The following is a 10,759-nucleotide window of genomic DNA, read 5'->3' as shown; positions in this document are numbered from 1 at the left end:
AAAAATGCTGAAGAAGATGGAGAAGGTGGGTAAGCAAAGAGCTTGGTTTTGTCTGAATGAATCTCTTGATATTGTTTTTTTGAACTTTGCCTTCAGCTAGTTTAGGATCATTCCATGTTGCAATACCTTTTCATCCCAAATTGTGGTCCCCAAGGGCCACAAAGCAGATGCAAATCAATGCACTGCCAATGTGATATTTGTATCAACATATTTGTTTTATTCAGTATTCTGTATTTATGTAATGTCAGTTTAGAAACTTTGCAAGAATACTTGCATAATTAAGCCATAATGCTTACGTAGCATTCACTTGTTTGTTTGTTTGTCCAAAACTTAAGAATCTAAAATTATTAATTGATTGAATTGCAGTGTTGTCGGACTATTGTTCACGCCTGAAAAGAAAATGAGTAATGTGCTGAGTTCATAGACATCTAACACTCTAGAGGATTAGTTTTTTGTAGAAGTATTTTAAAGTGAACTTAAATAATAGTTATTGTAGTAGAACTGGAGGTGGTTGTGTGATTGAAATCAGAGTTTGTAGACCCAGTGTGTTAAAGCTTTTTGGTACTCAAAGAAGCAGGTTTGTCCTAAATGAGATAGTAATCAGTAGGAGTAGGCCTTGTTAAAGCTGCCTGTGTTTTTGGGAGCCAAACTGCCCTAAAAAGTTTAGCCATGAGAGGAATAATTGCTTTTGTGTTCAGTAAATGTAGAAAATAATTTTCTTCAAATTAAATCAAACACTCTCTAGGTGTCTATTTAGCAACACTGCATCTTTCTTTCTGTAGTGTCCTTCCAAAGTTGCTCAGATCAATGAGTAGGCTTTACATTAGCTGTTGCTGCATCTTCATTTTTCTTTTGTGTGATGCTGAAAGGAGACTGATTTACTTACAGCACTGAGTGATGCCCATGAAAGTGCTCTCATTGAAATTATCCTCGCAACGGTTAGAGAAGCAGCTGAAGGTCATCCTCCAGTGGGAAGAGGTGCAGCCAAAAAAGTCAGTGCGTTTTAGTCTTATTTACTGTCCTGTAATCACATTCTCTTTGCCTTATGTGCTTTGCTAGACAGCATGTTCCTAGTGGTAGGTATATCTTCGGAAATAATAATGGCTTATTTTTATGAAATGACACAGTGTCTTTTGACCTCTAGATCTTATTAGTAGTGGATGTTGAAGGAGATGAGCATTAGAAAAACTGGAAAGCCAGTTGAAGCATGTTATTGACAAATGGTGAGCATTTTATCCACAAGCTATAGCTGTTCAGTGATTTGCATCTAATTTAAGGTTAACAAAAAAATAAAAATAGCATCTGGTTGTCTCCATGGAAAAATATCTTTATCTTAGCTTGATATGGTTTAGACAAAGGCATGTGAGTTAACCTTGGGTTACATGTAAAATTCCACTCAAATCTAAGAGATTTTATAATTGAAACAAAATGCTTTGTCTGCAGATTCTGTCAGTAAAAGAGAAGAAAATACAATTGGAAGATTGTACCAAAATTACTGAACACTTTATTATGGTGCTTCCTCAGCTCTTGGCAAAGGTAACTAACAGCTGGTCTGTGAATGCATGTTAAATATTTCATTAAAATTCCTACAGCGTACTCATATCCTGTTTTTTCTCTGCAGTATTCAACAGATGCACAAAAAGTGGCAAATCTTCTGCAGATTCCTCAGTATTATGATTTAGATGTTTACAGTACGGGACATCTAGAGGAGGTGACTGGAAATTGGGGTAGTCGGTTCATGTGGAATGTGCTAAATTTATGTGACAATGTACAGAGTTTAGTGTGACTTGGAACAAGCAGGAGGCTGTTGAAATATGAAGAAATGGTCTCATAGCTTGAGGAAGGTGGTCTTATTCAAGCTTTACTTTTTTATTTGGGTTTGCCAAAGAAAAGCCTTAGTCCTTGTCAGTTCTGATATGCTGTGGCTGGCCCTGGCAGATGATGATTTGTGGTTTCATGTGGTAAGCCTGGCCCTGGGTTTCTCATTGTTGGGTGGAGAGAGGGTGGGTTATGCTATGTGTCTAAGCTGGTGCCTCCCAGGAGTTCACTACAGAATAGGTTTCATTCTCCTTGAAGACTGACTCCCAGCTGCTGGGAAATGATAGTAACTGAAAGATAAGAATGGAGATAGTATATCTGCTGATGGGAGAGGGGTGGTTAGAAATGGATAGATGAAATCCTTGAAATAGCGTAATGTATTCTTAAGCAGGGATGTTTGCAGGGAGGTAATGTTAGGCAAACACTCTTAGGTTAATTTCAGCACAAAATCTTAACTGGAAGAGACAGCGTCAGCAGAATGGCAGATGTTACCTCCTCTCACTAAGAGTGAAGACCCCAGTTGCTGACATGATCTGAAACATTCTCCATCCTCTGCTGCTGAGGGAGACAACTTCCATTGTTTGGAGACACACACCTGTCCTTTGGAAAGGCGTTTTTTATTCCCTACCTCTGTCTTTATTTTTATGTAGTGCCAAACGTGTATTGCTAAAATAAACTTAAAGCAGTTGCTTCACTCTTTAGGAAGATCCAGAGACAATAATAATGAAAAAGAGCTCTATAAACCCAGGAAAAAAAAGTTGTATCCTCTAATTCTGCCCCTTTGCTCCTTAGACTGGCATTTATTTCATGTTGGTTGTATGACCTATAGAGATATATGGGCCTAGTGAAATGTATCTAAAGCATGAGTGGATTTTTGTGCTATTTACCTAAAATACCTCTTTTATCACTTGCAGCATTTGGATGCTTTGCTGAGAGAGGTAAAAGACATTGTGGCCAAACACTCTGACATGTCTGTTCTTGAGGCTTCCTCCAGGACTTATTATATCCTCTGCAGTGAAGAAATTGCCATCTACAACCAGGTGGATCATGCCCGAACTCAACTGATAGATGAGTTGATGGGACAGCTTAACCAGCAACTAGGTGGCTTCTGGCAAAAGGTGAGTGTGACTCATTGTGGAGATAAACGGACTGTTTCCCTGTGAAAAAAGAAGACAAAAAAATTAAGAGGGATATGAAACTATTCTTTGCCTGCTGTTTCTCTGCTTGAGGGGAGCCGGGCTTTCAGAGATGGGTTTGCGCCTCTGAAAAGATCGCCTGTTTACATTTTAATGAAGCAGATGTACTTTGCCAGGAATAGAGTGGGGAAAATAATAAACAAGGTATTCTGCACCAGCACCAGGTCAATTTATGTCTTCTGAATATTCTTGACCTAAGCTCCATAGTTGCTCCATCATTGCTCCATTACCGTGCCAAAGATACTATGTGCAAGATCAGCTAAGAAGTGCTGTGGATCTATAGGTGATGAGACTGTTCCCAAAAAGGTATAGTTCTGTACCTCTACATATTTGACTGTACACAAGATGCCCTTTATGCTGCCACTTTGGCTGTGGAGATAGTACTAGGAAAAAAAAAAAAACAACCCAGCAGTCTGTAATGCAGATTGTATAGCTTTGGGGTCTTTGAAATGATGACTTTCCCCTTGAAGGAGGACTGCAGAGTCTCCCTCAAAGTTTTTCATTAGTTCTAAAAAGCAGAAACAGCTGGTGGTGATATGAATAGCTTGCTGGCTGAACTGAACAACAGAAGCCCGCAGCTGATCTGATCAACTGTGCCGTCATGAACAGGTGTCATGCTGTGGTATGAGAGTTAACACTGGCAGGTTTTTATTGGACACTGGGATATTGTAAAATGTGTCAAGCCAAAAAAACCCCTAACCTCAGATTGGATTTATTTTGTTGGTCTTAAATAGATATCTATGTCAATGTGGGAGAATGTGTACTTATGAGAAACAAGATAAGTGCTAGACCAGGGATTCTTCAACTCCTTCGTAGTGTGATCCATATCTAAATAAAGAGATTTTCTCCTGGAACCCCTCCCTTCTAATTCCTGGTTGTATATACCATCTCCCATAATCACGTAGTATACTTGTGGAAACTACAGCAATTGCATCTATGGGAAAGTATTTAATATATTTTTAGCTATCTTTGAATGTGATCTGGCAGCTGGAAGCAAGGAGAGTCAGTACCAGTTAGCTTTCCAGAGATCCCTAACAACTGTGTGAGAGACCATGAATGGCCTGTGAGTCTGGGGGTTAGCACTTCTGTGTTAGCCTAATTGCTAGTTTTTACTCTGTGTTAGCAATACTATAGTCTAGGGAGGCTGCCGTGGGTTTATTAATGACAGGGACATTTCCTTATACAAAACTTATGTGCAGTCAACGTGTTGTTTTCTTTTTACCATAGAAGAAGACACAAATAGCATGGTTAAAGGTAAAGGGACTGCGGAGGGCTGGAGGAGAGTAGTTCAAGCTTGTGGGTTGGTTGGGAAGAGAACATAGCAGTTACTTTGCCCCACACTGGCTAATGACGTTCTCTTTCCCAAACTTCAATAATTTAGGAAGAAGGATCTTGTATGGATGCAGGAGAAATTTCCCGGATGCACTCTGCTCTGAGAAGAATAGCAGCTTTTCATAAGTGAGATGTTTGTTTACACTATTTACTTCCCCATATATATAAGTGTTGACCTAACAGGTGCAAAGTGAGAATTGCTCTTGTTTGCTGGGTTTAATAGGATTTTTCACAAGAGAATGAAAATGACCCCTATGAGAGGTGCTGCAAGGTTTAGTTTCTTCTTAACAGAACTGTACTCTTGGATATGGAATTCTTTTTGGACTCCTTACTGAGGTTGGAGAATCAGCCCTAGTGTGGCTAAGAAGTGCGTGCTACAGAGTTGGGATGTCAGAGTGGACACAGAGATCCTCTCTGTGGTGCTTCCCTCCTAGCTGGATGCTTTTGCACTGCCTTACTGTCAACACTGGTGGTCAGTCTGAAGAGGGTATAGTGAATGCAGTCTTTTTTCCCAGCAGATGTAATCTGCTTTGTTTGTTTTAGTTTATTTGATCTGCTTTTGTTAAAAGATGGACTTCTCAAAAGCTTGGTTCTCCAGGTATTGTTCACCAAGTAAATTATCATGCAAGATAGTAGAGGACAGGGGAATTGGGCTGCCTTCTCAATGTGTCTTTTACCTCTCCTGCATACTAGGGCTGCTCTGTTTTTGCAAAGAGAAGTCTAATGTTGAGTTGCGAGCACTCAAGAGTATTAGAAGCTTCTTATAAAGCAGGGTAGGAAAATTGTTCCTTAGACCTTTTTGGGCACTTAGAGAGTGTGGATAGAGTATAGGAAGAAGTACAGAGCTCAAGCTTCTTTTTCCTCTCCTCAACGACACTGCAGTTTTGTGGTAGGAATGCAGACTGTAAAGCTATGGAGTAAAGGCTGCAGCGTTAGATCATGAAAAACCTAATTTCATCCCTCCCCCCCTTATAATTAATAATTAGTTGTTTAAAGTTATTGCTGTACATCAGATGAAGGCAAAAATAGGATACATTTAACCTGTTTGGTCAGGTGAAATTTCATTTCTTTCTCAGTGTATCATCGTTGTTTCTTTCTCGTTGCAGTGCCCATGATCTCACCAAGTGGAATCTGTATGACAAGACTTTAAGGTTGCTGGTGTTTGAAATGGAACATGGGAGTTTGCCTGTTCTGGTGAGCTGTTAATATTTAACACTGAAAGAGGTTTTTCGTGTTGAAAGCAGGAAATTAGGAAATATTAAATAATCTTATATATCAGTGTCCTGTGAGGCAGGAAGATACTGTTTCCATTTCTCAAACTGAGGCTGTCTTTGGTATAATGTTACTGGAACTGGTAAATTCATGCCATAGATTTGTTTATTTTGGAGATTGTCCAAAACTATGATAATCTTCTGACATCTGGATTGATCCTTTGTCATGCTCAGTACTTCCCATTGATTGCACAGTCTTGCTCTCAGTACGTATTAAATTGTTGGGACTGTGAGGAGCCCCTTATAGACTGCGTGTAACCAGAAATTGGAATACTTTGGACCTGTTGCTTGCAGATTGACTCTTGGTGAAGATGGTTTGTAATTACCAGCTGTCTCAACTGCAGCCTTTTGGTTGTCTGGTTGCCTCAACTCAAACATTGGCTGTGCCAAGATGGAGGTGTATACCCTGGGATTACAAAGTGAAGTACTCTAGCAGTCATGAATGTTAATCAGCCCCTGTTTTCAGAAGAGAACTTGAGGTTATTGGGAAAGGGATGAAATTTAGCTGGGTAGAGAGAGCCTGCAGCCAGTGGGTAGAGGTAGACTCCTTTAGATGGAGCATCAGCACACCAAGGTTTGGCTTCTGCTCTGAATTACCCTCTAGAGGAGTCTGCCTTTCACCAAAGACTGCAGAGAAATCTTGAGAAGCTAAGCTAAAGTTAGCCTCTGTGAACACCTTTTAGTACATGGTTACTTTCCATTGAACTTGTCAAGACATCAGAATTCTGCAGAAGCAGCACCTTAGTAATGAAGTTTCTCAGGAGGCAACGTTTGCTTGTATGTAAACCTATTAAGTTTATTTTGAGGGTCTAAATACTTTACAGTGCAGAAATGGTTGTGCAAGCAGCATGCAGAATGTCAGGCTTGGATGCTTTGTTTTGTCCTAAGCTTTTTGCTGTTGAGCCTTTCATGTAAATAAAGGACATGTGTTTTTATTTGCAGATGATCCTGCCAGCTCTCCAGTGCACATATTTTTCTCTCCTGTGGCAACTAGCTGCAGTTTCAGAAAATTCCCCCAAGGTTGGCCACTCCACGTAATTTTGAAACCCAGAGTTGTGCTTCTAGAAGTTTAAGTTGCTTTTCTCTTCTCAGATTGCCAGAAGAAAACAGGCTTTCTAAGAAGATAATTCGTGTGTTTTTTCGAGGAAACCAAATTGAGTTGAGGCTTTTTCTCTCTGTCTTGCCCTCTTTTTTAAAAGTGTTTATGCTTTTTCAGTCCGCAAGAGAGCAAGTGAACAATGGTTCACCTCTATTTTTACTGCAAAACATGTGCATCGAATTCCTGGGGCTTGATGGAGATAAGGAACTTGTGCTAATGCCAAACAGTTTGTTGTTTTCTTATTTTAAGCAACAAAGAATATTCAGTGAAAACTCCAGGAAGTCCTGTTGCTTTGTTTTGGTTTTATTTTCTTGTTTTACTTATATATTTCTGGCAGAAAGTTTGATGAAAGTGGTAATTTTCTCATCAGCTGACTACTTACTTTCTTAATTGGTTTTATATAGTGCCAAATTCTGGCACGTATTTCAGAAGACGGTCTAGTTTAAGACACCAGAGAGGAAAACTCTTTTATGCTTTGGTTCACGTCTGAATGTGTACCTGTGCGGCTCCTCTTTGTGGTGATTTCTGACAACACTGAGTGCTGCTGCTTCTGTCATCCTGTCCCCTTCCCCTGGTGCTCTTGTGTGTACAGGACAGGATGCTGACACGGGCATTTGTTTTGTGTGAGAAATGCTGGCTAGGAGGTTACCCGTTTGGTGACTGATTCACTGTCTATTCCTGTCCCGTTCCATTCCTGTGTGGATGTCCGCATCTCTCACTGCTCTAGTATGTTCTGCCTTTCAGTCCAGACACGATTAGCTTGACTGATAATGGAGCAGCACATTTTTTAATTTGGCCGTTCATATAGGAGCAGATTCTGATTGGAAGCACAATGTTATGGCCCACGCTGCAGGGCCAAATCTGGATGTTGGCAGATAGAGAAGTTCCAAGAGCAAAAAAGAACATTTCCTGGACAGCAGTTCTAGGACCTCCTCCCTCAGTAGTGTTAAGGCAATGTTTTGCCTCCCCCTGTGCTTCTGAGCACGCCCTGGGATGGATCCCCTTTCTTACAAAGGTACAGTTGCATAGCGTGAAATCAGCCCTCCTGTAAGGGCGTTCCTCTTCTATTGACTGCTCAAGGCTCAGTGCGGTGCAACAGCTGGGACCTAGTGAAGGATGAGAAAGTCTTCTATGTGGCTGTGGGCAAATCAAATAGTGTCTCTTGCTGGATTCGTCTTAACAAATAGAGGTGTCTAAGTTTCTGAGTGCCAAAGGTAGCAGCGTAGTTAAACTGCATTCCCTCTGTAGTCAATAGAGGGAGAGAGAAGAGCAACTCCAGAAGGCAATTCACATTGAAAATTGGGTGGGATGGACCAGTTTTTCTGACTCTACTTCCATCTCTAAAGTGGAAATCATTATCACTGCTTTATAAGGATAAGCTGAAGTGAATTCTGCAAATCTTGTAGCTGCTTGGAGGGCTGTATAAGGGACTACATGCTATTAGAGCTGCCCATCCTACGGATGGAGAAACAGAGTTTGTGACTTGCTGAATACCACTAGCCTCAGCAAGTGTGACAGATGCACATGTCCTACTAGTATTTGTCACATTTCTGCACCGGTGGGGGGGGGAAGTATATATTTTTATGGATTGACCTTTCTATCCCAGATATTGTGCCTGAAAACAAGACATGGTTTTAAAGTTGTTCATAGCTAGCTAGCTGTTGCCACTGTGAGATGTCAGCTTCTTTTATAATGTCATCAGCTGTGCTATCTTAAATGACTAATATCAGTGGAAGAAAGATGCAACTGTTGTTTGTTCTGTAATTCTCTACTGAATCATAGTCCCTAACATCTTTGTCCTGTCACTTTTCCTAAATATGTTTTTAGGAGACTCTTTTTGCACTAAGAAGAGAGCTGAGGCGTTTCAGTCAGATTTGCATGTGCTTCCTCCACCATAAGGGAAAGGATGTAAGAGAAAAGGTTTGTGTTTCTCTATCACTTAAGTGGTGTTCATGCTCAGTCCTCCTTTTAAATGCCTGCCTTTCTTTTCATACTAGTATTTTCTTCTACTGATTTTTGCTATTTTTTGTCTCTTAGCGGAGAAATAACTCTTTAAAAAAAACAATCTTCAACTATTTATTTTAAAGGAAAATTAAAGTTATGTTAGTTAAAATGCTACAAAAGTTAGTGCTTTAATCAAGCATAGATATGTGTCTGCATGGGTCCATCTGCAGAATCAAGGCCTGCATCTGAATTACTCAATTTGCCAGTTGATAATCATTGTGTTTTCTGATTCGACTGATCAGTGTACTGGTTGCTATCATTGCTTTATTAATGCCTTGCTATGAATATTACTTCAAAAATAAAAAAGTTGGATAAATTGTCCAGTGATTCATGTGTAAAAAGAGAGATATTCTAGCCTAATAGAGCTCTTTTTCCTTCCCATGGAAGTTTGAAAATCTTTAGGTGGTGTTCATGCATGATACTTGTATATACTGTATCCTAAGGTAAAAGTTCTGGAAGGGCTTAGCTGTGGCATTTTACCACAGGCTGGGGCAAACAGAAATCTTCAGCTTGCAAGGAAGAAGTAGGACAGAATCTAGATTGTGACTTACGGTGTTTCATGGAGACGCAAAGTGGAGTTGGCATGAAAAGTAACACGGTCTTTAAATCCTTCTTTGGCTTTGTTTGCTTGATACAGGCCTTCATGATACTCTGTGACTGGTTGCTGATTTTGAGTCATCAGGATTCAAATAATAATGAAGAAGCAGTCGGACTTCTAGATTATCTTCCTAACACATCACTTCAGGAAAAACTGCTTTTGTTTGTCCAGGAACATGTTTTCATAGAGGAAGAAGAGGAAAGCAAAGGTTAGACATTTTCATCACTGGAGAAACAGTCTACCACTTTTGCTGTCATTTGTTGTCTGCACTGAACGTATCAGGAAAAGGGGCTGATCTTTTTTTTTTTTTTTCCCCTCCCTTGGTTTTTTTTGGGGGGGGAGGTTTGGCTGGGCCCCTTTACAAGCAAAGTGGCTCACCTGTTGTGCACTGATCTCTATCTAGTGTGGATCAACCACAGAAAATAGCTGCCAATTTACGCCTAGGTAGAAAGGGCTGATGTAATGCAGGGATGGGCGAGAATGTAAAAAGTATTGGGTAGACTGATGTTGGTGGTAGAGAGGATGGTGTTAGCCACCTCTGTGGAAGGCCTTGCCATGTTACAGCGTGACTGTGTCAATGCATGAACACTTCTAAGCCATCAGAGTAAAGGTCTAGTGGATTTTGATTTGGGGAGTGTGGGGCAGATTTTGTGGGAAATAGCTGTGTACTTGTTGCTCTGTTGCCTTTTTCAAACACATTTAGATGACAAATTGAGGCTGTTATTGTGAAGGCTGGTTTCTTTTGGGAGTGTTTTGAAAATAGATTGTTAGTTCATTGTGGTTTTGAGGCTGAGTTCAAGTGTCTTGCTTTGAAAAACCAAGCATTGTTCTAGATTATTGTGTCAAACTCTTGTCCTTCAGCTGCTCAGATGGAGTTCTGTGTTCAGTTTTGGGCAGCACACTTATCCAGGTCACAGTGCATATGCAAGAAGAGATGAGCCTAAATTGCAAAAAGGGAGATAGTAGAGGAGAATCCTTAATGGTGAAGGTAGAGATACAATAGCAAAGATTGCTCAAGTAGGTTGTAGTATCCTAGTCATGGGAGTTTTTGAAGCAGGTCATGTTTCAGGTTGCATATGTGATGTATCTGAAATTGGTAAAGTTGAATCTTTGGGTTAGATGTTTTGGGTTAGATGGCCTGAGATCTGTTTCAAACCCATTTTGCTTTCAGTTTCTCAGTCCTCCTCACAAAGGATCCCTGTCATCCCATTGCCGATTCCTTCCTGAATGAGTGATTCTGTCATGCTGTGGGTGTGCTTGTCTGTATGCACAGCTGGCAGCTGCTCCGTTTGATTTTTAACTCTAATTTGCAGATACTTCTGATCAGTCACTTGCCTTATGTTTGTTTCCAGGCCCACAGTCATGCTAGAAGCGGAAACAGTCCACATCAAAATTATAGGTCAAAGACTGAAGCCTTTTGGCAGTTGGTAGATTACATTCG

The 10,759-nt window shown here is 40.4% G+C and overlaps 1 protein-coding gene across 1 annotated transcript in view; it reads left to right on the top strand.

Moving 5' to 3' along the window:
- LOC103923036 (cohesin subunit SA-2-like) overlaps nt 1-10,759 on the top strand; it is a 59,902-nt gene that overhangs the window by 37,620 nt on the left and 11,523 nt on the right. Inside the window, exons 15-24 of the mRNA XM_009331284.1 lie at nt 1-25; nt 889-992; nt 1,444-1,536; nt 1,622-1,711; nt 2,733-2,936; nt 4,396-4,472; nt 5,453-5,540; nt 6,560-6,637; nt 8,547-8,636; nt 9,358-9,526. The exon at nt 1-25 is cut by the window's left edge and continues 84 nt beyond it. Coding sequence (XP_009329559.1) covers nt 1-25; nt 889-992; nt 1,444-1,536; nt 1,622-1,711; nt 2,733-2,936; nt 4,396-4,472; nt 5,453-5,540; nt 6,560-6,637; nt 8,547-8,636; nt 9,358-9,526 — 1,018 coding nt within the window. The remainder of the gene's footprint in view (nt 26-888; nt 993-1,443; nt 1,537-1,621; nt 1,712-2,732; nt 2,937-4,395; nt 4,473-5,452; nt 5,541-6,559; nt 6,638-8,546; nt 8,637-9,357; nt 9,527-10,759) is intronic.

The sequence above is a fragment of the Pygoscelis adeliae genome, unplaced genomic scaffold, assembly GCF_000699105.1.
Source record: "Pygoscelis adeliae isolate BGI_AS28 unplaced genomic scaffold, ASM69910v1 Scaffold149, whole genome shotgun sequence".
NCBI classification, from domain to species: domain Eukaryota; kingdom Metazoa; phylum Chordata; class Aves; order Sphenisciformes; family Spheniscidae; genus Pygoscelis; species Pygoscelis adeliae.
This window is presented reverse-complemented; position numbering and strand designations above follow the sequence as displayed.